This window comes from Colias philodice, chromosome 19, assembly GCF_061535455.1.
Source record: "Colias philodice isolate Cphi_HAF_F1 chromosome 19, ilColPhil1 Martin Lab GWU primary, whole genome shotgun sequence".
Taxonomy (NCBI): domain Eukaryota; kingdom Metazoa; phylum Arthropoda; class Insecta; order Lepidoptera; family Pieridae; genus Colias; species Colias philodice.
The window spans coordinates 8,474,807-8,501,352 of NC_143104.1; the positions used below are offsets into that span (position 1 = coordinate 8,474,807).

Here is a 26,546-nt window from a genome sequence, read left to right on the forward strand (position 1 = left end):
ATAAACGCAGCGTGGAAATGTTTGAGAGCTTTAGTACAGCAACTTGCTGGTTTAAATTTAATTATCCAGATAAAGGTAGTTTTTTTTCCGCTAGTTTTTAGAACAAATCAAAATGCTTTTTAATGCACTTTATCGTCCAAATCTGTAAAACGAACCTATCACATTAAACGCTTACAACTTTACAATTATACTAGTAGATAGGGTGTAAACGTAATTGATTAAAACTTTACAAAATAACGTGGTGTAGCTAGATTCAATTAGCACTAAGTACAATATTTATCAAGCATGCTAATACATTTACAGTCGACTGTATTGTAATAAAACGAGTACTTTTTATATTTTTAGTTTTTCCATCCGATAATATTTTAGTGATAGAAATAAAAGTGTACACGAGAATTCAAATGGTGTCCCTTTATGAATATACAAAATATTAAATGAAATCCAAATATGATATTCAGTTTAACACTAATAAATGAATATAAGCCGAAATGACGTGATCCTGAAATGTTATGCCAAATTTGGGCCAGCGAATATCGGTTGCAAAATCCACCGCATTACATTACGTACAAAATACCGAGGAAAATCGGTACAAACGAGCAATGTGGGTTTTTTTATTAAATTATCCAGAGAGTAAGACAAACAGTGACGGGTCGGATGTTCCGCTCGCGTATATATAATAAATACAGTTTATTTTGTTGTACTTTTGTCCCGTTTTGTTAAATCTTTTACTCGTTATTAAGAGGAATGGTAATGCGGTTTTTACCGGACGCTCTCGGATGTCGGAGCTTTTTGTTTATGTCTAATTGTGTCCCGCCGTAATATGGGTTTGTGTGGAAGATAAATTAGTCTTGAAAAGTTGCGTTTATCTTATATATAAAAATGAATCGCAAAATGTGTTGGTAAGCGCATAACTCGAGAACTGCTGAACCGATTTCGATAATTCTTTTTTATTATATTCCTTGAAGTACGAGGATGGTTTTTACGTAGAGAAAACGTAAATATTATGTACCACGGGCGAAGCCGGGGCGGACCGCTAGTATATTATAAATAAAAGTTTATATATTATATTGCATTAGCACCGAGACTAAACGGACTATTATATTGTAAAACATTAGTCTAAAATAGTTGAATATTTTAATTAACCACATCATGTTATATAATAACAAATTAGTGATGAAGCGTATCGTTGATTTTGATTTATGTATGCATCAAATATATATACAAACACTAATGAAGTCTTTGGTTATACACAATTTACATAATTGGATTTAATGCGAAAACACATTAAACGTGATGATTATGTTGTTGTAAATTATGACTTGTTCGTTGTAAATTCGACGTACCCATATCAAGCGTATGGAATTCAAATTAATTTTTCGGAAAATTTACGTACTACGGTACATAACTCACGAGAAAAAGTTCACTGCGAGAAGTGGAAAATTAGTTGAGAGTTCACAAAGGGCTCGATTCGGGCAACTTACCTCGGCGGTTAAAAATTACGCCGCAATGAAACACGGCGTCCCGGTGGCCTTTCTCATGCTAATGGGAGCCCGTGCTATTTCCCCGCTGTCTGTTGCTCCCCAACAACTGTGAAATTGCAGCGTCCAAAGCGCACTCGAATGTCTTGTTTAGCGCGAGAATAAAGAATTGTTCCATTTCGCCCGACTTACATGAGCCACGTACTTGCGAGTTTTGAGCTGCATGCGATATTGGATGCGGGAATTAGTTTGACGACTCACGAGTCGCGTTGGAGCGATGAGTTGAGGCTTTAATTAAATCGTTTGTGACAGCAGATTTATTCTTATAATTTACGAGTAGATTAGTTTTTATAAGTTAGTGTCAACGATTTCTAAACCACATTTGTGTTTGTGTGTGGAGTACGTAACCATTGATCGAATTGAATCATGATTTTATAAAGTAAGAAACGTTGTACCATTGTCATTTATCTCGCGTTAGGAAATATTATACAACAAGAACTAACTAATTTCCTTCCGTACTCCGGTTGTCTGGAAGAAATCGCTATTTAGCGATAAGAACGCCATTTGTTTTAATTTATAATTAGATTAAGTTCATATTTAAGTTATCTAAGAGCAATAAAGGATAAATAAATAAAGAATGATATGTTAATACGTAATCCAATACTCGCCCAGTTTCTATCGATTAGTTAGATGTACCAAATCAAATAAATGTATTGATAATCCCACTTCTTCACCAGGTGAGATGGTTCGAGCAGCAGCGCGAAAAGAAGCGAGTGAAGCGTGACTACAAGCCGTACGAGGGGCCGCTCTGGTCGCAGCTGTCGAGGCGGCTGCCCTCCCATCGAACGAGGCATCGCGCGATCACACCGTCGCTGTTCCCTGATCCCTTGTTTAGGGAGGAGTGGTATTTGGTAAGTAATTGTCTTGTGTTATGTTAAAAAAATTGTTCGTGTGGGTAGTTGAAACAGCTGATCGAGAGCCGAGGAATCATTTAATAGAAGTAATATAAACTTTTATAACGCTGACATTTTTGTGGGTGACAATTAAATGGTGTAACTTTAATTAATTGCACCATCGATTATGATTAGAAGAATTAAACACTGTATATAATACTTACTCGTATTTCTTTTGTTTTTATTAGAATGGTGGAGCAAAGGATGGCTTAGATATGAACGTAGCACCGGCGTGGACTAAAGGTTACACAGGCAAAGGTGTAGTAGTATCAATTCTTGATGACGGAATTCAAACAAATCATCCTGATCTCGCACAAAATTACGTAAGTATTTTAGAAGCTGTTCATTTAATGTAATCATTTTGCAAATTGCATTCTTACCGATAATATTATGAATTTATTATAGGATGCCCTTGCTTCAACGGACATAAACGGCAACGATGATGACCCCATGCCTCAAGATAATGGTGATAATAAACACGGTACCAGATGTGCTGGTGAAGTAGCTGCAGTGGCGTATAACCAGTACTGTGGTGTTGGTGTAGCGTATAATGCGAGTATAGGCGGTGTTCGAATGTTGGACGGAGTGGTCAATGATGCAGTGGAAGCCAGAGCTCTGGGATTGAATCCCGATCACATAGATATTTACAGCGCATCGTGGGGTCCTGAGGATGACGGTAAGACTGTTGATGGTCCGGGGCCACTTGCTAGAAGGTATGTTACTTTCTTTTACTGTAATTTTAAAGATACTGAATCAAATCCATAAAATTGGTATCCATTTTTGCAGAGCATTCATTTATGGAGTCACAAGCGGTCGACGCGGAAAAGGCAGTATTTTTGTTTGGGCATCTGGTAATGGTGGAAGGCATACAGATTCATGTAATTGCGATGGATATACGAATAGTATATTTACTTTGTCAATATCAAGTGCTACCCAAGGAGGTTATAAACCATGGTACTTAGAAGAATGCTCGTCTACGCTAGCCACAACCTACAGTTCAGGGACACCTGGACACGATAAAAGTGTAGCGACAGTTGACATGGATGGAAGATTACGACCCGATCATATTTGTACAGTAGAACATACTGGAACATCAGCTTCTGCACCGTTAGCAGCTGGTATATGTGCCTTAGCTTTAGAAGCGAATCCAGATTTAACGTGGCGTGATATGCAATATTTAGTTGTAATGACATCAAGACCACAACCTTTGGAACGAGAAAATGGATGGATTGTGAATGGTGTAAATAGAAAAGTTAGTCACAAGTTTGGTTATGGATTGATGGATGCAGCCGAGATGGTTAATTTAGCTGAACAGTGGATATCTGTGCCTCCTCAACACATTTGTAAATCTCAGGAAATAAATGAAGATAAGCCCATAGAGTCGACTCCTGACTACACTTTAACCGCACGCATGGTGGTTAATGGCTGTAGTGGAACAGTAAATGAAGTCCGTTACTTGGAACACGTGCAGTGTAAGATATCATTACGTTTCTTCCCAAGAGGTAACCTACGTATATTATTAACTTCACCATCGAATACAACATCTTCATTATTATTTGAACGACCTCGTGATGTAATCAGTTCTAACTTTGATGATTGGCCCTTCTTAAGTGTCCATTTCTGGGGCGAGCAAGCAGCGGGCACATGGACTCTACACATAGTTAATGCTGGTAAAAGACACGTAAACCAGCCAGGTATACTTAAAAAGTGGCAATTAGTATTTTACGGAACAGCTGTAGATCCCATAAAGTTACGCTCGAAACGACCACCGCCTTTCGGTTTCTCAACAGCCGTCGATGGCTACGATTCTGTCGGGGATTTTTTTTACAACACTGACGCGTTTACCAATTACCAGAACTATCCTACATTATTTGCTGCCGGATCTGATCCCGAAAAAGCAATAGCCCGTCTAGACGGACACAACGTCCCTTCACCGCATGGGGAAAGTGTCCTCGCTGATAGTAATGATAAGCGCGTCATGCATGATTGTGACCCCGAATGCGATTCCCAAGGCTGCTATGGAAAAGGACCAACGCAATGCGTCGCTTGCAAGCACTACAGGCTTGATGACGCTTGCGTATCTCGATGCCCTCCGAGAAGTTACGCGAACCAGGGAGGAGTTTGCTGGCCGTGTCACGAATCTTGTGAAACTTGTGTGGGACCCGGACAAGATTCTTGTTTGACGTGTGCTCCAGCGCATTTGTTAGTCGCTGATTTAGCCGTCTGTTTACAACAGTGTCCTGACGGTTACTATGAAGATAGCGACACTTCTACATGTCGACCGTGTGCCGTTCATTGTTCGACATGTTCAGAAAAGGCTGACGCGTGTACGTCGTGTGAACATCATCTTGTTTTGTATAATGGAACGTGCACAGCTTCTTGTCCGCCTTCAACTTATGAGACGGATGATTATAATTGTGCCAAATGTCACCCCACGTGTGATACATGTGTGGGGCCTGGACCAGCTCAGTGCGTCACTTGCCATCCATCAAATTACATTTTAGATGGTAGATGTGTGAACGCATGTCCGAGTGGTTATTATGCGGACAAGAAAAGGAAAGAATGTCTCAAGTAAGTAACTCTAAATACCAGTTATGTTAAATTATCCATTTACCTTTTTGCACAAACAGTAATAAATATTTACTTCTTTACAGGTGCCCCGTCGGTTGCACGAATTGTTTAAGCACTTTTTGCCTCAGTTGTGACACAAATTGGGCACTGAATAAAAAAGGCAAATGTCTCCCAATGGGCAATGATAGGTGTTCACCGAGAGAGTATTCTGATGGAAACAAATGTCGCCCATGCCACGATGCCTGCGAATCATGTTATGGTGAAAGCGAGATGAATTGTTTGACTTGCCCGTCGCCTAACCTTCTACAGAATTACATGTAAGTTAAAATTAATTTATCTATTTATTTTTCTGTACGAATTGCATTTCAATAAAAACCTATTGCACTTCAATTTAGTATTGAATATCAAATTTGTATATCTGTAGTCTATGATTTAAATTCGATGGTGTATGAAAGTTTTAAAATAAAACCAGGATATTGTATACTTATGTTTTATTTTATAAAAGTAAGACAATTTAGATGATTCTCAAAAAGATTGTTTTATAAAAGTATAAGGTATTTTGCGAATACTTAAACACAAGCTGTAACATTAAGTCCATAATTAACTATTGTTAAAATAAAAGCTAATTTGCTGTTCGTTTCGTCGAAATATACTAACAAATATAATTATTAAAAATTGCTTGTCTGTAAAGTCGGTTTACTGACGATAGTTGAACGTGACAACGTCCGATTGTGCTTCTTTGTCGCTCGTTCCGCGCTCTCGTTTGCACTTCAAGCCTACGGAACGCCTCAGAGCGAGGTAACGCCGCATGAGTCATGTTTTTTCGTGCGAGCAGCCGGCTCTATCGAATTATAAGACGTTGTCACGTCAAAAATATATAATTTGTGACGTAGTTGCGTCCCGGAGTGTGGGCATGGCTACTACGCGGAGGCGGGTCGCTGTGTGCGCTGCGTGCACGGCTGCTCGCGGTGCGCGTCGCGGCTCAACTGCACGGGCTGCGAGGGCGCGCTGCGGCTGCAGTCCGGCGCGTGTAGAACCACCTGCGCTGATGGGTGAGTGTGTGATTAATGATTATACCCTCATAAAAATAAAATACAGTTTTTTGGTTATACCCTCATCTGAAAAAAAATGTTTAAAGAATGTATTCCTGTGTATATAAGCAATATCCTACCATCTTTTTGCTAGTGGTGTTCATGTAAATAAAGAAATTTGTATTTGAAAAAAAATCGCTTGTTGGAACTACGCTGGTTACACTTAAAAAAAGTGATTTATGTTGAATTACACTATTTATATACAGTATTAATATTTGAAGTAGAATGCATACAAAATGCATTGTACTGGAAAATGACGTTTTAAAGCAATAATATTTCTGAATTTTTTCACACAATTTATAATTACCTAAACAAATCATAAAAAAAAGTTTTATAGGACAATCTATAAACGTGCCCATAATTCGTCTTAGACAATATAATATATTTATATATATTTATATATAATTGTTTTATACTTACACCAAATGTACCGTCCACAACCAGGTACTACGCGGACCGCGGCACGTGCGCTAAGTGCTACCTATCGTGCCGCACATGCAGTGGCCCGCGCCGCGATCAGTGTGCGTCTTGTCCAAGCGGCTGGAGGCTCGCCGCTGGAGAATGCCATCCAGAATGTCCGCAAGGTGAGTGAATATATTATGTATAGAGGGTATAGAGCGTGGAGATTTATTGGGTAATATAGCATGTTGGTCACAAATCCGGCTCGAAGGACCATGTAAATAGTACAGTTAAGGTTATTGGACTGTTTGAGTGCTGAAGATTTTATATCGTGAATAAATTGTATTGTAAAGTTAGGGTGTTAAAGTTCTATTTTAGAATATTGCTAATTTGCTACGTTCAGAGAGCTACCTATATTTTTGCGAAGTATTTTAATGCTTACTTGGTTCCATTGGCTAGCTTAACTCGATTAATCTTTAACTGACGAAAAAGAGTTTTCGATTGAACTGTTATTTTTTGTGTAAATTTTATGAGTTTCTTTTTAAATTTGAAAGCTAGCGCTTCTGATGTTGTGATTAACTTTTGTACCATTTTTTTAATAACCTATTTTATTATGATACAGATAATCCATACTTAATTAAACCCCTATAAAAAGGCCTTGTTTCCTCTTTCCCTGTCTTCGACCTCGCTTCACCAAGGTGAAGGAAAAATTATACTAATTTCAGTAATGCTAAGTAATCAAGATAATTGTTTTCACTAAGGAAATGACAAACCTTACACTTAATTGAAAATGATAAATGAGGTCAAGTGACTGCCACGTGCATGTAAACAATGCCTTCAGCGATAATTCTTAACTGAATTTTTGAAGTGGTTCTTAATTAAGATGATGTTTTTTTGTATGTTTGTTACGTAATAAATTCGCGCATTATGAATGGATTTTAATGACTTTTTCTGATATAATACTGTTATTGATTTAGTAAATGTAAAAAAAACATCATCAAAAACGAACATAGATGATGTTATGGTTTGTTTGGCAATACCGTTATAGTATTTTTTTTAATTTCATAGGTTTCTACCAAACGGTCGACGGATGCCGTCACTGCCACCACTACTGCCGCGAGTGCGATGGCTCCGGCCCGCTCAACTGTAAATCCTGCCCCCCACACTTCATGTTAGATGGCGGGCTGTGTATGGAATGCCTCGGCTCGCAGTACTACGACGCGAGCAGTGGAACGTGTCACGCGTGCCATGATACGTGTAGGACGTGTTCTGGGCCCGGGCAGTTTAGTTGTACGGGGTGCCCGAGTCCGTTGAAGATTGATAGGTGAGTATCTGTGTGTATTGATGTATAGAACACACTTCGAAAACGTTTTTTATTGCATTTACTTAAATAATAAGAAATAAGAGATGTTTAGATCTTAAGCTTGTAGATTAAGATAAATGAATTGCTCTAAAAACCCATTTGATTTTCATAATAAAGTAATTCTGCGACAAATCGCTTTCAACGCAAAAGCCAAGTTAAAATTATGTAGCCATAAGATTAAAATTACCCATCAGATCAGTATCGCTGAATGAATAGTCTAATTTCTAAATAGCGGAGAAATTGTTTTTTTATTCAGTAACATGATCGAGCGATCCATTATAATTTATTTATTGTATCTCTTTATAAATTTGTTTATTTATTTTTGTGCAGGCTAAACAATCAATGCGTAAGATGTTGTACGGACCGCGGGGTCGGAACAAATTTAACCGCAACCGAAGAATGCTGTCACTGCCATCCCGATACTGGTAAGTATAAATGTTTTTTGTAGTATATGAGTTCTTTATAGATCATACTAGATTTCCGCCCGCGGCTTCGCCCGCGTTTTCAAAGGAAAACCCGCATAGTTCCCGTTCCCGTGGGATTTCCGGGATAAAACCTATCCTATGTGTTATTCTGATGTATAAGCTATATTGTGGTAAAGTTTCATTCAAATCCATTCAGTAGTTTTTACGTGAAAGAGTAACAAACATCCATACATCCATACTTACAAACTTTCGCATTTATAATATTAATAGGATGTTACCTACTTTATTTCGATGTGGAATCTTCATGTGATTTTCCTTATGTTTGTTGAATAAATAAAATTTTAATCCTTAGTATTCAGTCTCTACACTAACTATAATATAGCGGCGTACAATTAAAAATGCTTGCTCCCATATAAAGTGGTTAAAAATGCAAGTGAATGTACACAGGTAAGTTGTATGAAATGAATCGGTATAACTCTATTCTTTTTGCAGGGGACTGCATAAACTCGTCCGCGGCGAGCAAGCGACGTATCGCGCAGTGGGGCGCTTTAAAGAGTCCCCCGGAGACTCCGGTCAAGCCTAGCTTGAGTCCCGCTATGTTAGTGGGGGTGGTGCTCATTGCTGGTATTGTGGTAGCTGGGTTGATGGTGATACAGGTAAATATAACTATGTACCTATATATATTTTTTTAAGTAGAAAATTTTCAAAATTTACTGATATTTTTTTGTGCAAAATTGTTGTCCCATATAACAACAGTAATATAATGTATCACAAAACGTCATATTCTTGTAAATTACACTATGAATATAATATGTATTGATTTTAAGATTTTGGGCCCGGGGTTCGATTCCCTTTAGAGACTAACAATAAAAGTCTCAGTCTGATTGTAGTATTGGACAATGGACATAGAGGGCTCATTTATGATCAGTGAAATGACATCACTTTGTTCTGTATCATTATTTTGTCCATTTTACTTTTTTGTAAAAATATTCACGCACATAAAAATTTCTAGCTCCGCTTCACAAAGCGGCAACGTCGCACGAGCACCCAAGGCGCTCTATACTCGCCGCTCACGTGCAACGACGACGGTGACGTCACAGTCCTAGCGACCAAAACGGCCTGTCCCGCCACTGAGCTAGAGAGCGAACCGCTTCTCGAACATTCCGCGTAGCGAGTGTGATACTAGCTTTATATCGATTAGGGATATGTGTCGATATCGATGTTCAGTTGAGATGTATCGTTTGTCGTTATATCTAAAGGCCTATTCAAACTAGAGCGGTACAGCGTATCTATCGGTATACTAGGATCGGTACGCGATTATAGTCTCTATAATAAAGAACGTAAGAGATTTAATCGCGTGCCCATCGGGTTACACGCGTTACGGGTTACATCGCGTTACACGGCGGTAGCGGATACCGCTCTAGTTTGAATAGGCCTTTATATCGATAGTTAGGGATGGGGCGTATCGATATCGATGTTCAGTTGAGAGATGCATTGTTTGACATATAATTCGGTTTTTCGATAGGTGGATAAGTCAAAGGCCTTACACGCTAATGATAAATTGTAAAGACCGATTTTTTATTGTCAACTGGTTTGTGTTCACAATTTTTACGAAATCAATCTCGAATGTTTAAATGTAACCGTTCGCAAGGAAAGAAGTTTGATTATAAAAACGTGACGTTAGTGTGATAGAAAACACTCCTATAGTAATTACTGAAGCGAAACCTAATCTTAGTACTGTAATAATTTGTATATCAAATTATGAGAAACTATATTTTTTACTAAACAGCGTACGATAATATTATGAACACCAATAATACGGTTCCAATTTCTAGGCTATACATAAATTATCTGTATCTATAGATAGTTATGAAATTGAGTTATCTAATACGAAGGTGTATATAAATACTATGCTATGTATAAGAGTCAGCCGATAGCTAGTGTGACGTCACAACGTTAGAGCGGGATAGATATATGTAATTATAATTAGGTGTAAATTGTAAATGAACAAAATGTTCGTAAACTACGGCGCCCTCTGCCGTCTACATGTGATATGAGCGCTTAGGACTTAATACGTATGGTATTTATTGCTGTTACCTTTTAAAAACATAATTTAAAAAAAATTTACGGTTTTTAATATTATTCGTATAATTACACAACCAACAAAAGGTCTCAATTGTAGTTGTCTCACTTTTTTCTAAACCATATTGTACATATTCTATTTTATGTTATTACACAAATGTCCATAAACTTAATCTATTCTAACTTTCCTATTGATTAAAGTTACCACTTTTTCTCCAAAAGTATAAAATGAAAACGCAATTCCCTTAAAATGAAAACAACTTAAGTATAGGTAAGAAAAAGAAACAAAAACTACCCTTTAAGTACCTAACCTAACACATCAATACAAATACTACATACGTCGATCGAAATCCCAAACACTCCATTTATGAACATATACACACAACCGCACCCGAAACGGCGTCAAACGTTGCAGATACGAAATTCGTTTGCGGTCAAAGTTGGTCGGTCGTAAATTTAAATTATGGCCCGCACAAAATCTGCTTACAGTGTCTTGCTCTCAAGTCAATAGTTAAACAGGAACTACGCAAGTTTGCGTCCAACACTCAAACTGTAGTGTACATCTGAGGCCCGAATTAATCGGGAGTGTTAATCCTTTATAATATAGATAAGAAATTTTGGATAGGAGTTTGTGTGGACAGGAATGTAGGTATTTAGGTGACATTTGGAAGGATATGTTAAGAGAAGGAGCTTTGTAGATCATATAGTTCTAGTAATAAATAATCAATATAGTTTAAATGTCTTATCTATTGCCTTGTTTTGACTATATTTGGTCAAAAAATTGTCTTAAATATTATGTCCAGCGCAAAATGGACCACCTGAGTATCTGCATTTTTTCTTTTTTTTTTTGTAACTCTGTTTCGGCTTCATCAATACTTAAAGGATAAATATAATGAAACCTTTCTCACTATAATTTACTTATAATTTATTTCAACCACAAAAAGCACAACGTGCAAACTTACTAAACATTTAATAACACCCGAGGGTTGTGCATAAACAAATACCATAAAGTCGCAAAAGTTATGCATAGTTCGCACGGGAATCGATAGCTGGCAACCCTATCGTTAACAAAACTCGACGGTGTGCTCGAGGCTTTAACTTTTAATTGGTGTTAACATATCAAGGGCTTCAGAATTGCAACATTGAGCACTTGACTTGCTAGATTCTGACACTGAAAATCAATTATTTTAATTGAATTTTGTTGCGGTGCGCTTTTACGGATGGAAATAGTGGCTATAAGGTTAAATAAAGGGTAGCATAGACAATTTTTTGTTTTTTTTCGACTGGCAACACATTAAAAATATATTGTGTTCGTGTTTTAAAAGGTAACAGCAATCAAAGTTAAATAATCACGGTATCTGATACACATTATTTTTAATATTGACAAATTAAGGTAGATAAAATTATCTCATTTGCTTCAAAACATCATGCCATAGTCGATGCCAGATTTGTGAATTTTGTTTCTACGTATTTCGCTCTGTAACAGCGTCGCGATTTTAGAATAATAAAAAGGAATATTCTCGAATTATTATTGTAATTGTGTGCGTGATAGAATAAATAGACGCACACATGCACATGAAATTATCATTCTAAAATCGCAAATATGATTATTTTAAGTAGTAAATAGGACCAAAAGTTACCATACACGTACAATAATAATATAAAAAACTACTACGATGAAATATACATATTTTGGGTGGATTATTAGTTTTAATAAATTATGCCCTACCATCCTTATTTTAAGTAGCAAAACAGACTCTGTCTTCGCTTTAGATTTATAAGTAAAAGTAATTATTGAAGGTTCGGGAAACACTACAAAAATATCTTTTGTTTGAGCTTATATTAAATACCGTGGAAGTCGAGTCTTTAGATGTATGCTTTTCTTAATTTTAAGTATTAGAATAATGTCTCAAAATCGTCTAGTTTGTCGCAAAATGTCTCAAAATTTTATATAGTGTTAACTTTTGTACTACGTTACCAATAACCATCACAATATATTTAGATAGATTGTTGAATTGATAGCTATAATTTTTTAATAAAATCTCGTTATTATGTATGTCGTGTACATTTTTTTTAACGTCAATTAATATTTGTGTCTTTATATTTGTTCGTGTACTTAGTTCTAATGAATATCTTGACATCTGATTTATATATGTTTTATTTTAATAATGATATGCATAATTTTTGAATTTTTTTCTTGTTACAAAATTTTTAAAGCTGTTTCGTTTATTTTTAGCTGTGTGTATGTTTTTTAGTTTGTTTTAGTAATTATTTTTAATTAAATTGTATTTTTGTATGAAATGTTATGTGCAATTCGTATTTATAATAAAAGCATCTCTATGTCAAATATGTGTTTTATTTTACATTTTTTTCACCTAAATGGACGACATGATGTTTTATCCATATCTTTTGTTATGTTTCATGGAGCAAAGATTTATTTTACTTGTACCAATAATGTTTTGGAGCTATTGGATCGATTTTAAAAACCCTTCTGAATAGATACTCTTTGCTAGCATCCCGATTCCCGGGTTAATGGGTAAGTTGTTATGGAACTGTAAAGGCACTTTACACTATTCCTAAAGGCCACAGTGTAAAAAATACACAATTTATTAATATAAAACAACAAAATGATGATACTGGTGGATATTAAGCTTTATAGGTAAGTCTTTGGGTTTTCAATGTAGGTACCATTGACGTGCTACATATATACGTTTTTAAATACACGCATATGCTATACTATTTCACAAATCTATACTAATTTTATAAAGCTGAAGAGTTTGTTTGTTTGTTTGAACGCGCTAATCTCAGGTCCGATTTTAAAACTTATTTCGGTATTAGATAGCCAATTTATCGAGGAAGGCTATATATCATTACGCTATGACCAACAGGAGCGGAGCTACGTACGGTGAAACCGCGTAGCACAGCTTGTAACTAAGAAGCCTTGTTGTTTTTATAATATACTAGCTTCCACCCACGACGTGCATCCCCGTATTTCCCCGTTCCCGCAAGAATTTCGGGAAATCCTTTCTTAGCGGATGCCTACGTCCTAACATCTACCTGCATGCCAAATTTCAGCCCGATACGTCCAGTGGTTTGGACTGTGCGTTGATAGATCACTATATCAGTCACCTTTGAGTATTATATATATAGATTTGAAAGCTTACAATTATTATAATGCATCCATACATATTAAAAAAGTAAAAATTACTTTACTTTTGTTCAAAACCACAAACAATACACACTAAAATAAACTCCGTATACTATATCTCTTGTACACAACAGTGGAAGTACTCCAATCTAACATACACAACTTTCCAGAAACTTCTAAGATTCTCTCCTCACAAATTACATTGCACCGAGTAATGTTACAAACTAACTTTGTCTCGCAACACTATAATAAATTTATTTCATTAAAATTTCACTTATAAAACAAACACAGAAACTTCTAGAAACACGCAATACCTAGTTTCAATATCTACGAATGTTGTAAGATTATTTTTATGATTCTTTTAATTAAATGTATCGTAAAATGAAATAATCTTTGAGTTTTTGTGTTTCTAGCAATAAATTAAGTGTGTATATAGCCATAATTCTTGTGATTTATGTGGTCACACCAATTTTACGTCTCATATGCATTGCAAGTGCATTGCTTAATAGAGTTTCATTGGTTTTCTGTGAAAACGAAGTGAAGACACAGTTATTACACTAGTTAAAAATATATATATAAATATACATTATTTAAAGTCTTGTATAGAGGTACAAAACAAATGACGAAGTCAGAAAATACACACGACAAAGACATCTTTACACTATTTCCAAAACATATCTATTGTCCCGGTGTCAAAACGAATATTTCTACGAAGTCGCGTCGATCCCATTTACCCATTCCTTCTATTTTTCTTTCAATCAAAGCCACAAAGCTTCAAACAATTGCATTTTCCCGATGGGTTTCATCAAAAGATCAACTTTTTGTCCGTTATTTGGAAACAGTTCCTAATATATTTTCAATATATTCGGTAAGATAGCCCTATTAACATATAGACAAGATCGGAAAAAAATATAACCAAATTTGCCCTTTTATTGTCCCTTTTCTGCGAAAAGATAAATTAAGGTTGACAGGGCTTAACCAACAGGGCGGCTAACTTTCCCTGAGGTATTAAATAGATGAGCGTATTTATGCTGTTTTATAAACTTTATTACAATGTTATTTACGTTTCGTAGTAATATACATATAATCCTGAAGAGCAAAGGGTTTGAATTGAAACATACTTTTGGAATTGGATAGACCATTTATAGAGGAATGTTATCAGGCTACGACCAATAGAAGAATGGCATCATTGAAAAATGATTAATGATTTTTTATAGTAAGGATCAAGCAAAGATCCATACGAAAGTTTAGAAGTTTTCAATACTAAAATCGTTACTACAAAACTCGATGATTACAAAACCTTAAGGAAAAGCAAATTATGCATTACTCATCAGATAAATTTCGTATGATGAACAAGTTAACAAGAACGTTAGAAAATGTTTTCAATTCATCCCCTTACAGGTTAATTACCTAAATTAAAACGCTGAACGCTTTGTGCTTTTTGTGGCTTAATGGCCACTGAAAAAATGTTTTTTCGTTTACACTCCACATTTATTTTCTTTATGGAAGGTGCTCTAATTAAAATTTTAATTAGTGACTGTACTGAATGTACAGTGATATTATATTTTTATGGTAAAACACATATAATAAAAGTCAACTTTATTCATATTTCAAAACGTTGTATTTAATATAAGTTTGTACAAGTTTAATTTATCTTATGTTTGAAATAAAGTAAAATCTTGGCTGGTAGAGTAAAAATTTGGTTTTAAAATTATTCAATAGTCAGATCCATTAGATATTCCACATAGATATTTGAACTAGAAAATAGTTAACAGTTAGGTAAACTACCCGATATGTTGAAATAACGAATTACTTATAGTGGCGAATGGTACAGCAGAAGTTAAGAATCTGAGAAAGAAATTAAAAAAATCTTAGGATAAGTTTCAAGGAGTCTAGTGCTAGGTCTCTAAACTTACTGACAATACAATCTATAAAATCACACATTTCAAAATGAATGCGGATACACGGACACATACTAAATATTTAAAATAAATAACCATTTGAAACGTCGCACCTGACTCAACGAAAAACACTGAAAAGAAAAATGGCTGCCATTCATAACACTAAGTCACACAGGCTTTGCACATTCCAATAATGGATTTCGTATTTTTGACTGTACAGACTTTAATTAAAATGAAACGTTAAACACGCAAAGCCTATATTTCCTCTTGAATAGCGAATTCGATTTTGTAGCACGCCAACAATAAATTAAGATCTGAATTAATGAACATGAACGTTCCGATGAAAATTAATATCAACAATTAATAGTCGTTAATACACATATAATGTGAGCATAATCATTAAGCTGTATTCGCATAAAGATAAATTTATTTTATGGTATAGTTAGAAATGAACAGTCTACACCTACACGAATTCGAATGCCAGCATAGAATTTCTTGTGATGTTTTGTACTGTAATTATGATAACAAAACAAGTAAAGAAAATAAAAAGGCGCCTAAAATAAAGTATTATATTACTGTACAATCTAATATAACGGATCAAGGCACACCGAAATTCTTATTTTTCCTAAAATTGGACAGTTTATTTTAGCACAACTGTTTTGTAAATTAGATTAAATCGTAAGCTTCCGTGTTTACGAAGTAATAAAATATGAAAGAAACTGGGATCTTTTATATAAAAAGTACGGTAGGTTGTAGCTTAGATTTAAAATAGGTGCTATTTTTAGACCGCGTTTTATGAAATGATTTTGCCAAAGTATCTATCTTAATTTTAATAATATCACTACTATAATTGTTACTAGTTCAAAAAAAATACACAAATTAATTAAAGCCTTATTTCAAAAATGAACCTAAAAACGGTTACAAATTTGAATTTCTCCATTCGGTTAACGGCAAGCTCCTATTCACGTGAATGTTTTTAACCCGAAAATTTCGCGCCTATTTCTGTGTGCTGTCAATGGGCTATTTCGCTGGGTCACATATAAATTAAATTATATCAGCGTAGCTCGACAGCCGGCGTCCAGGGACGAACTTATTGAATTTATTTACGTACACAAGATCCGATAAACTTGATATATGTCCCTGATATGCTGATATTCAGCGCTTATGGGTAATTGAAATGCGCTTTTTATGGACAATCTTTTGTGTGTGAGCTTGGAAAGTATATATCATAAGGAAATGTAGTTATATTAGTGAAGTATACTTGAATAATATACAATTAGAATTATATCATAATATATATAAGATTACATATATTATCAATTTTTGAACGTGTTATTTACATTCATTGTATTAAATGTTATATAAGAATAATAACACATTCTTAAGATTCGTCTTACATTAATGATCTGATAAAAAAGAAGGTTACTACGAAAATTGCATATTGACGATGAAACAAGAAAAGATATTAAATTTCAATATTATCTCAAAGGTTTATTGATACACGATAAATTGGCACCTGACTTCGCTTTAATTGTTCTAGCTTTCCCTGACTTTGATAAGGGTTTCATTTTGACGTCGACTTCTTAGGAACGTTAGCGCACCTTTAATTAAAATTTTATTTTACATCCAATATGTACCTAGCCTTGTCTGTAACCTTTTTATATTAATACTGGGAACTTGTCGAGATATCAAGGGATATAAATGAATTCCATCCTCTAATTAAAATAATTGGATAAATTACAAATTTTACTGACTGATGCTATTTTTAATGATTCTGTGAAATATTTCGTACTCCCTCCACAATTATTATTTTGTTTTAATACTCTATGGATAATGGATATATATATATATATATACAATAATATATTATAACGATGATAAATTATTATTAGTCTGAAAAAAAAATCGACTTCTAATTTATGTAGCCTAATTATGTCACTACCACAATGATGTTTATAATGACACCTTAGTTAAAATCCGTCCATAGTAATCGCTATATCATGGCGTGCCAAAGAAATATATACGCATGTATATTTATTTGAATAAATATAACCCTCCTTTTTGCGCAATCGGGTAAATATTAAAAATACATGTAAATATGTCTTAATCGAGTTTCGACGTGCTTTTCTTAATAAAACGTAGGTAATTGATTTGGGAACATTAGCCTCGATCTGGATAAGGTACACGGAATGTGAATATTATGATTCAAAAACAATTTGCAACGAACTTTTGATTCTATATCGCACAATTACTTTTGATGGAAATGTAATTTGGTTTTGATTTTGGTGTTAAATTAAAAGTTTGAAATTAAATTGAGTGTTTTTTTTACGCTCGCCTTATAAGATGCAATTAAGGATGCAATATTATATTTGTGAAGTATCTATTTGACTTTTACTTCAAAGTTATGAAATGACCGGTACAAAACAAAATAAACACAAATATTATTCCTAGATTTAAAATACCCATTTGAGGTATAAGTGAACAAAATTTAGATTTTATGAAAATTGGAGCACATTGGCATTTAACGATCTCTACGTATTACGAATTGTAACTTTTAAGCTGCTTTTAGATTTTAATTAGCTATATATTTTAGTACAACTTATTCGGGGGTAATTTTATTAATTTAATCATCTTGTCGTTAAAATACAGCGTCCAAGTCTCGCGATAAAACGCAGATGCCTATAATTGCTTTTTAACACAATTAATATCGTAACTTCGATAAATTTGCCAAACATTGAAAGTTTATTTCTCACTAAGTTTACGATAAAAGTGGAAATTTGTAATAGAAAAACAATGTTGCAAACTGCTGTAGTTATAAATTATGTTTTATAAACAATAATGGATTAACTATGTCGTAAATATAACAAGCTTTTAACTCAAACTCTACTGCATTAATAATTCCTCTAACTTATATTTATTCGGGTTGTAAGAAACTTGCAATTTACTCTGGTTAAAAAGATAAGCTTATAAAAGTATTGGATTCCGTCTCAAACATATTTAAACAACTGTTTTATAAATATTTAGTATCAAAAGTGCTACAATTTGATCGCTGCTACGAACGTGCTACGGGAGTGTCTACGATAAGCACTACGAGTTCAAGCGACGCCTACGAATGCGGGTCGCTACTAAATAATAAATACCAAGTATCATATTGTAATGCAAGTAAGTTTTAAAGTCCTTTGAGAGTTGCAACACTTATTTTAAGATTCTGTAGAGGTTGTACATGCGTGATATGGTATTGTTTTTTAAATTAATGTAAGGCATAAATCAAAAAATACACATTAATATGCTGTCGTTAAATTTTTTAATTTCTTGTATCCATAACTCCTATTTAAATTAGTATAAAAATTAAATGTACAGCTCGTCAGTTGTAATGTGCAACAATGTAACATTCACAAACATCCCCAAATTGGTTCCACAAATACACCCGTTTTTGTGACGTCATCTGTGAAAGACAAACAAAAACTAAACGATATTTCACCAGCTAACTGCCCTAGTTTATGAGTTTGTCCCACAGTTCATATTGAAAGTTTGCAGCTGATCTCGCTCTGTTGATCACGAAGCAAAACTGATAAAACAAGACCTTACTAAACTAAATCTATACTAGGAGTAAGTTTAATGAATATTATATTAGTAGTTAACAAATATATATTTCCGAGAAACCTTTGAAAGAGCTTTTGTAATTCTTATTTTTTCTAATTTTTACTAAGACGTGTTCAGTATTAATTTTAAACCAATTAATTTTACTTAAGAAAGTAAGGTTAAACTCTAAAGGGTAAGTTGAATAAGTTTTAAATTTACATGCTCAAATGCCAAAAATAACAATACATATAAAAGAAAAAATAGATATGAAGTCCTTAATTAAGTTTTCATCTAGTTTTTAGACTTAAGTTATAGTTAGTTCTTGCACCTCAAAATAGAAAGCATTCGTTTGAACGTTCACGTAAACAATGAACTAAGATCTTCAAAACCTATTGTAATGTATGCATCTGTTCTATCCCACTAAAAGGACCCTGTTTCCTGTCCAGGAATATGAGCTGTGTCATTTACATAAGGGATATTCAAGTGGCTCAGAGAATCCATTGTTTAAGTACTTAATGAAGACAATGAATAGTTTATCATAGTTGGTATTATGTGGTTTTCTCGAAACTTCGAATGCGGGTTCCATACTTTCGCACCTGTCATGACGAAAACTAATGGTCCTTAAGTTTGGTAAAGTATGCTATAATTACACGCTGTATTTTGTGGTTTCGCTAAATATTTCTTATTATTTTAATTACTTTTAATATGTTTCGATAAGGAAATTAGGTTTCTTTATAGAAACCTAATATACATATTCTTGTAAGACTTATCAAATAACGAGTTCTTAGAAAAAAGATAATTACTATGTAAATATATCTAAATAAATATGATATTCCTATTCATTATACCTATTAAGTACCTATCTAATTTTGTTCTAGACAATAAATGAGATTAAATATACAAATAAATGTAAAGTAATTTAATTTTTAAGTTACCTTTATTTCTTTCCTATTTAATCACCCAATATTTTTCCAATATGTGCACTTACCAAATCGAATATTCATACTACACTCAGATACTAGAGTTGATAATATTCTTTCACATATAAATCTATTGTTATAGTTACCCGCCGCGAGTACATTCCAACATATTAGCGAATAGATTAAAACGTACGCTGCTAACCCACAAAAGAATAAAAAGACATAAAAGTGGGTTCTTTAGCACAATGCCTGACTGCGCCCCTGTTAAACAATACCAAGACTGCACTGAAATACAAATATACAATACGAGAGAATGAATAACACTCATTTTATTCTCTTAATATGCAAAGGTTGATTTTAATTTGTATACAGCTAAGAGACCTGTGGGATTCAAAGAATGAGGCGACGTTCAAAAGAATAGCTACAGACCGAGTCCGACGGAATACTGTCTTAGCAAACCATGTCAAGTTTTATTAGTTTAAAAGGGTAAGGTTGAAAGTCCTGGAGAGTGCTATAATTTAAAGTTGGCAGACGGTTCCAGAGAAAGAGCAAACGTTCTTAAGCTGCATTAAGATGGTATCCTTCTAATACCACAGGTACGTTCCGAGTTTTATGAAATAGTCTGAGTGCAGTTATGACGCGGCGAGATATTTTAACTTTAATGCTTACATTTCAGCTGGAGGAAATGTTTTAATAAGAGCTGTCTTGCGAGTTGATTTCGCGTGGATTTATCTTTGTACAAATTTTATTTTATCGCTGAAGTTATAAGTTTGCTTCGTTTAGCATAATACTTTGTGGGACTATATCGAGAATTTTAATAAAGGGATACACATATAGCCACGTTACATGGACATAAATTAGTATAAAATTAAATATATTGTATGCAAATATTTCACTTTGTACACATAATTTCGCAGGCATTTTGTATTCCAGATAAAAATCTTAAAAAGGGATATTCCCCCCTCTTGAAAACCTCAATGCTTCTCTCCTTCTATGTTCCTATCTTCCAGGGACAAGAAATAACAAGGAATATTGAACGGAATTCAGAATCGAAAACCTAACCCCGATTAGGATTTTCTCTCAGCCAAGCTCAGCACTAAATTGCAATTACGGTCCGAGAACATTTTCCACTTTTCGGCTCGATCTAATAACACACGATATTCAACGTACGTTCACAATGAAGTTAGTAAGCGTAGGTAACGGGTAAATAAACCGCTTATTTTACTTGAGTTTTGAAGAATATGCTAAATAAAATAAAAAAAATATATTTGTTGTAGATTGTTGAGTCTTGATTAAAAAATTGAGTAGGAAATTAACAAAAGCCATATACTTACGAATGTAGTTCCTTAGTATCTTCTAGCTTTTGAAATCCGGTTTTAGTTATGTAGGTAGTTAATAAGTTTTATAATAAGTTTATTAAGTACTTTTCTTTTGGTTTTACCTACGTACAATAATAGAAAACGGTTCACAATAATAATTGCATATGTGTTTGTAACAGGTACGTAGGTTGGTGTATTAAATGAGTTTAACTTATCTCTCTATACTCTAAATTGATAAGTTTTAAATAACTCAATATGTACCTAGTGTATTTCTTTGAAATAATACAAAAATGCTTGAGTACCTATTCAATTTTAAGTTGAAGAAAATTTATATAAAACTAGCGGTCCGCCCCGGCTTCGCCCGTGGTATATGTTTACGTTTTCTCTACATAAGAACCATCCTCGTACTTCAAGGAATATAATAAAAAAAGAATTATCGAAATCGGTTCAGCCGTTCTCGAGTTATGCGCTTACCAACACATTTTGCGATTCATTTTTATATAGAGGTATAAAGATGTAACCTTTTATTACCAAAACACGTCTTTATTCGAAAGTGTTTGGCTACGAATGTTCACGAAATAATAAACAAATTGAATTCACCAATGTATTGTAAACTTGGTCCGCACAACTCTCTTCCCCATACTTTATCACAAGATCATATCGCACTTCCCAAAGTAGTTAAATATTAAATTCCCAAACGAACATTTATTACGAGTTTACAAACATGAAACTTAACGTTGAAACAATTATAATTTCAGAGGCGAAGATGTAAGAGTGAAATTAAAAGTTTGAAGTTGCTAACAAATGTGAGAAGGTGTATCGTGTGGGATGGATTTACGTGTTTATCTGTAGGTTTATGAACTTATTAAAGCTGAAAAATCACAAATATTTATATTTTTTTGAACGAAACGTTTTAGATGTTCTTTTCCTTCGTCATAATAAGTTTAGATCGATCTTCATTAGTCATAAATCACAATACATCTAAATTATTTACCAAGCATTATAGTCCATTGAATAAAAAGTTCTAGAGTGCGTGAGTTAGTAACGTAAGATGTTTCTTCGGAAACATGTCAAGAGTCCCTAGGTAATAAACATACTAAAACCCCGGGCCACTAGGAGGAGCCCCGGAGTGGGGGGAGGGGGGAAATGGGTCCATTTTTTCATTTTTCGCTTAAATCTCAAAAACGGTACATGTTAGAGAAAAACTTTCAAGGAAAAGTTGAAAGGCCATAAAATTATCTACAAGTTGTACCTAAATCATTTTTTCCTATATCCTACCGTTTCTGAGTTATACGCAGTAAAACATGATTTTGGCTCAAACAATTTCCACATCAATCGATCAAAAAATATTTCTTTCTTCCAAAAAACTCAAATGTGCAACTTGTGACCAGTACTGATAGATTGCTCTAAATTAGGTCTATAATTGGTAAAATAAACACATTCCTCCATGGAAGCCTTTAGGAGGAATCGATTGTCAAAATATTATATAATGGTAGTTTGAGTTACTGAACTTGATCTTTTTATTTTTTTCTTCCAAAAAATTCAAAAGTGCAACTTGTGACCGGTACAGATAGATTGCTCATAATAAGGTCTATCATTGATAAAAATACTAGATTCCACCACGGAGGCGTTTACGGGAATTGAATTTTATTAGGGTAGATACGATACTTGAACTTTTTATTTTTTTCTTCCAAAAAAAACTCAAAAGTGCAACTTGTGACCGGTACCGATAGATTGCTCATAATTAGGTCTATCATTGATAAAAAAACCAGATTCCACCATGGAGGCGTTTAGGAGGTATTGAATTTTATTAGGGTAGTTACGATACATGAACTTTTTAACTAACTAACCTAATAAAATTCAATTCCCCGTAAACGCCTCCATGGTAGAATCTGGTATTTTTATCAATGATAGACCTAATTATGAGCAATCTATCTGTACCGGTCACAAGTTGCACTTTTGAGCTTTTTTGAAGAAAAAAATTAAAAAGTTCATGTATCGTAACTACCCTGATAAAATTCAATTCCACGTAAACGCCTCCGTGGTGGAATCTGGTATTTTTAGCAATGATAGACCTAATTATGAGCAATTTATCTGTACCGGTCACAAGTTGCACTTTTGAGTTTTTTGGAAGAAAAAAATAAAAAGATCAAGTTCAGTAACTCAAACTGCCCTAATATAATATTTTGACAATCGATTCCTCCTAAAGGCTTCCATGGATGAATGTGTTTATTTTACCAATTAAAGACCTAATTAAGAGCAATCTATCAGTACTGGTCACAAGTTGCACATTTGAGTTTTTTGGAAGAAAGAAATATTTTTTGATCGATTGATGTGGAAATTGTTTGAGCCAAAATCATGTTTTTCTGCGTATAACTCAGAAACGGTAGGATATAGGAAAAAATGATTCAGCTACAACTTGTAGATAATTTTATGGCCTTTCAACTTTTCCTTGAAAGTTTTTCTCTAACATGTACCGTTTTTGAGATTAAAGCGAAAAATGAAAAAATGGACCCATTTCCCCCCTCCCCCCACTCCGGGGCTCCTCCTAGTAGCCCGGGGTTTTAGTATGTTTATTACCTAGGGACTCTTGACATGTTTCCGAAGAAACATCTTACGTTACTAACTCACGCACTCTAGACCCCCCTTGGAGGGACTCATTCAATGGACTATTATATAATATGTAGATACATACTACACCTACAAAGCTGGTCTGAAATATTATGATATTTTGAGCGGTTCTATTGGTTATATTTTTCGAACCTCTGTTTAATAAAATATTTTCTTTCTTTAAAATTCATATAATATTTCGTTGCATATTGTATTATTGAATAGTTATATGAAATGATATTGTAAAAGAACCCATCATTATACCAACCATCGCCGCTTCATTGTCAACTGTGTCATAACAGCAATATAGCATCAGGTACCTGTTTCTAGTTCTTGTAATGCTTAAAACATACGATATACTGTAAATAATATAAAACTACACGTGTAGCAACACAAGCTAACATAATCTAATAATTAATTAATCTTTAGTGTTGCTAATGTATTATTGCTATTAGCGCAATCAAAGGTGTTCAATCATACGCTACAGTGACTCCTATTACTGGCAAGTGGATTAGAAATGTATGCAGTCAAACGTAATAAGGTCATTATTAAGTAGTTTCATTGTTGTTTGATTGACAAAGGAAAATAGGTATAAATTAGGATTTTAAATACTGTCTGTATTTAATTTATGAAGCTCAGAAGTTCGCTGTGCTTTTGCATTCCTGAAACTACCATTTATATAAACAGAATACTCTTAAGAAAAAATATTTTACATCATGGGTACATCAGTGTCAAATAATGAGAAAGTTTCAGTACCTACATGAGTGAAACACAGCTTGCCTGCGACTTTGCACCCGTGCTGAACTGCAAAAGCAAGAAAAATAACACTTTTGTAACCCAAAAGTGTAAGTAGGTATATCATTAGTGGACCACACACTTAATCTAATATAAAAAAGAAAATATTTGGCTCTGTAAATAAAAAAGAGCGAGTGTGCCGAGCACACGTGTCAGAAGTGAAACTTCTTTAGGCGCGTTGAGAGTATAATTTAAAGGTCGCGTCACGGAAATACCGTCACATCATGGAGTAAGGCGACGGTTTTAGTATCTTTGAATCTTGCCAAAGAAGTTTCACTTCTGACACGTGCGCTTTGCACACACGCTCTTGTTTTCTTAAATAAAGCCATCGTTATAATATATAAGCAAAGATATAACGGATAGATCAATACGTAGATAACAGAAACTCGATAACACTGAAATAGTATGAAAAACGATATTTCAACGAGGCTTAGTTACACATACCTCTAACCAAACGTGTTCGCAGAACGTTAACTATTTTTTAGATATTCGCGAAATAGGTTTTGATTACAAAACCGTGTGTAATAGCAATAGCCGTAGAGTCTATAGTGATTAGTCACGTTAGAAATACCTTTACAGTACTGCTTTCACGTGATTTCACGAAACGTTGAAATACATTGTTTAGTTAGTAGTAATTACTATTATTGGCAATTCCACTAACTACGAATAGAAATAAGTATCAAAAGCATATCTATAGCGATATTATAAAGCTGAAGAGTTTGTTTGTTTGCACGCGCTAATGTCAGAAACTACTGGTCCGATTTGAAAACTTATTTATGCTATATATCATCAAGCTAACAGGGGGGAGCACTGCGGGTAAAACCGCGGGCACAGCTAGTTTAATCTAAAGTATTATATCATTCACATAGAAATTAAGTTATGCAAAGTCTATGTAACTTTTAACAACGAAATACTATAATAATACAGACTATATTAAAATACTAGACGATGTAAGATTTAATATTAGTTTCAAGGACTTAACAATATAACGAAGTCGCAATATTAAAAATACTTATTTTTATACAAAGAATTATTCAAAAGCGTCGTTTCGAACAAAACTTTTCTCCGGACGGATAATTATTCGCAAATAAGAAAATTAAAGAAAGGACAGCGAGTTTCTTAAATCAAATATCATTTTACGAAGTTCGTTAAAAAATAATAAGTTACGGTTATACTTTGGTGGTTTTGGATTATTCGTTTACGTAATTTTATTCGGTAGAGTTTATATTAATGGGAGTAATTTTATTAAATAAAAGATAATGATAATATTAAATAAAAGTTTTGTTCTTGCAGTATTCGTGAAAAGGTACTAGGAGTTGTATCCGTACATTTTCTTCTAGGTGTTATTTGTTTATAAAGATCACTATCTTGACTATCTAGGCTTGATCTATATAATTAAGGTAGACTAGAGTTCTTTTTTCTTCACAGTTCACAAAGTAAGTATTCAATGATCAATAGTTTATAGAGGTACGTAATTCTATCGTATTTACTCTATGATATATAAAAAAGCTAGATACGTTACCCGCTCTCTATTTTGGCAAGAAAAAACTCAGCTAAGTGCCCGAGTTTCACTTAGTCACGCACCATTCAGCGTCGTGGCTGGACGTTCTTTTTATATTTTAATCGGCAGTTGTTATTACGAAGTACATAAGTGAGACATGTATTATGTCTCGTGCGTGAGAGTGAAAGAGAGAACAACTGTATTGGTGATAATGCGTTAGTAAGTAGGTATGTATTATTTACGCTGTTTTTAGTGCTAGTAATGTTGGCGTATGCCGCGTCTACTAGTATAATAGGTCATTGTATTTACTTTAAGCAATACTTACCTACAGATAAACTATGATTTTCTCGGAACAAGGTAATGTAATGTAATTAACCTTATTAAAAAATTGTACCTACATGTTTGCAC

The 26,546-nt window shown here is 34.1% G+C and overlaps 1 protein-coding gene across 2 annotated transcripts in view; it reads left to right on the top strand.

Annotated features, from left to right (window-relative positions):
* The window catches only part of LOC149480081 (furin-like protease 2), a 224,507-nt gene extending 211,798 nt beyond the window's left edge, over window positions 1-12,709 (top strand). For both annotated transcript variants that reach the window (XM_089707161.1, XM_089707162.1), the window contains exons 4-14: window positions 2,216-2,389; window positions 2,620-2,754; window positions 2,837-3,144; window positions 3,218-5,002; window positions 5,086-5,319; window positions 5,896-6,054; window positions 6,538-6,677; window positions 7,561-7,816; window positions 8,186-8,280; window positions 8,773-8,936; window positions 9,293-12,709. In XM_089707161.1, the coding sequence (XP_089563287.1) occupies window positions 2,216-2,389; window positions 2,620-2,754; window positions 2,837-3,144; window positions 3,218-5,002; window positions 5,086-5,319; window positions 5,896-6,054; window positions 6,538-6,677; window positions 7,561-7,816; window positions 8,186-8,280; window positions 8,773-8,936; window positions 9,293-9,451 (3,609 nt within the window). In that variant the 3' untranslated portion in view covers window positions 9,452-12,709. The remainder of the gene's footprint in view (window positions 1-2,215; window positions 2,390-2,619; window positions 2,755-2,836; window positions 3,145-3,217; window positions 5,003-5,085; window positions 5,320-5,895; window positions 6,055-6,537; window positions 6,678-7,560; window positions 7,817-8,185; window positions 8,281-8,772; window positions 8,937-9,292) is intronic.
* The last annotated feature ends 13,837 nt before the right edge of the window (window positions 12,710-26,546 follow it).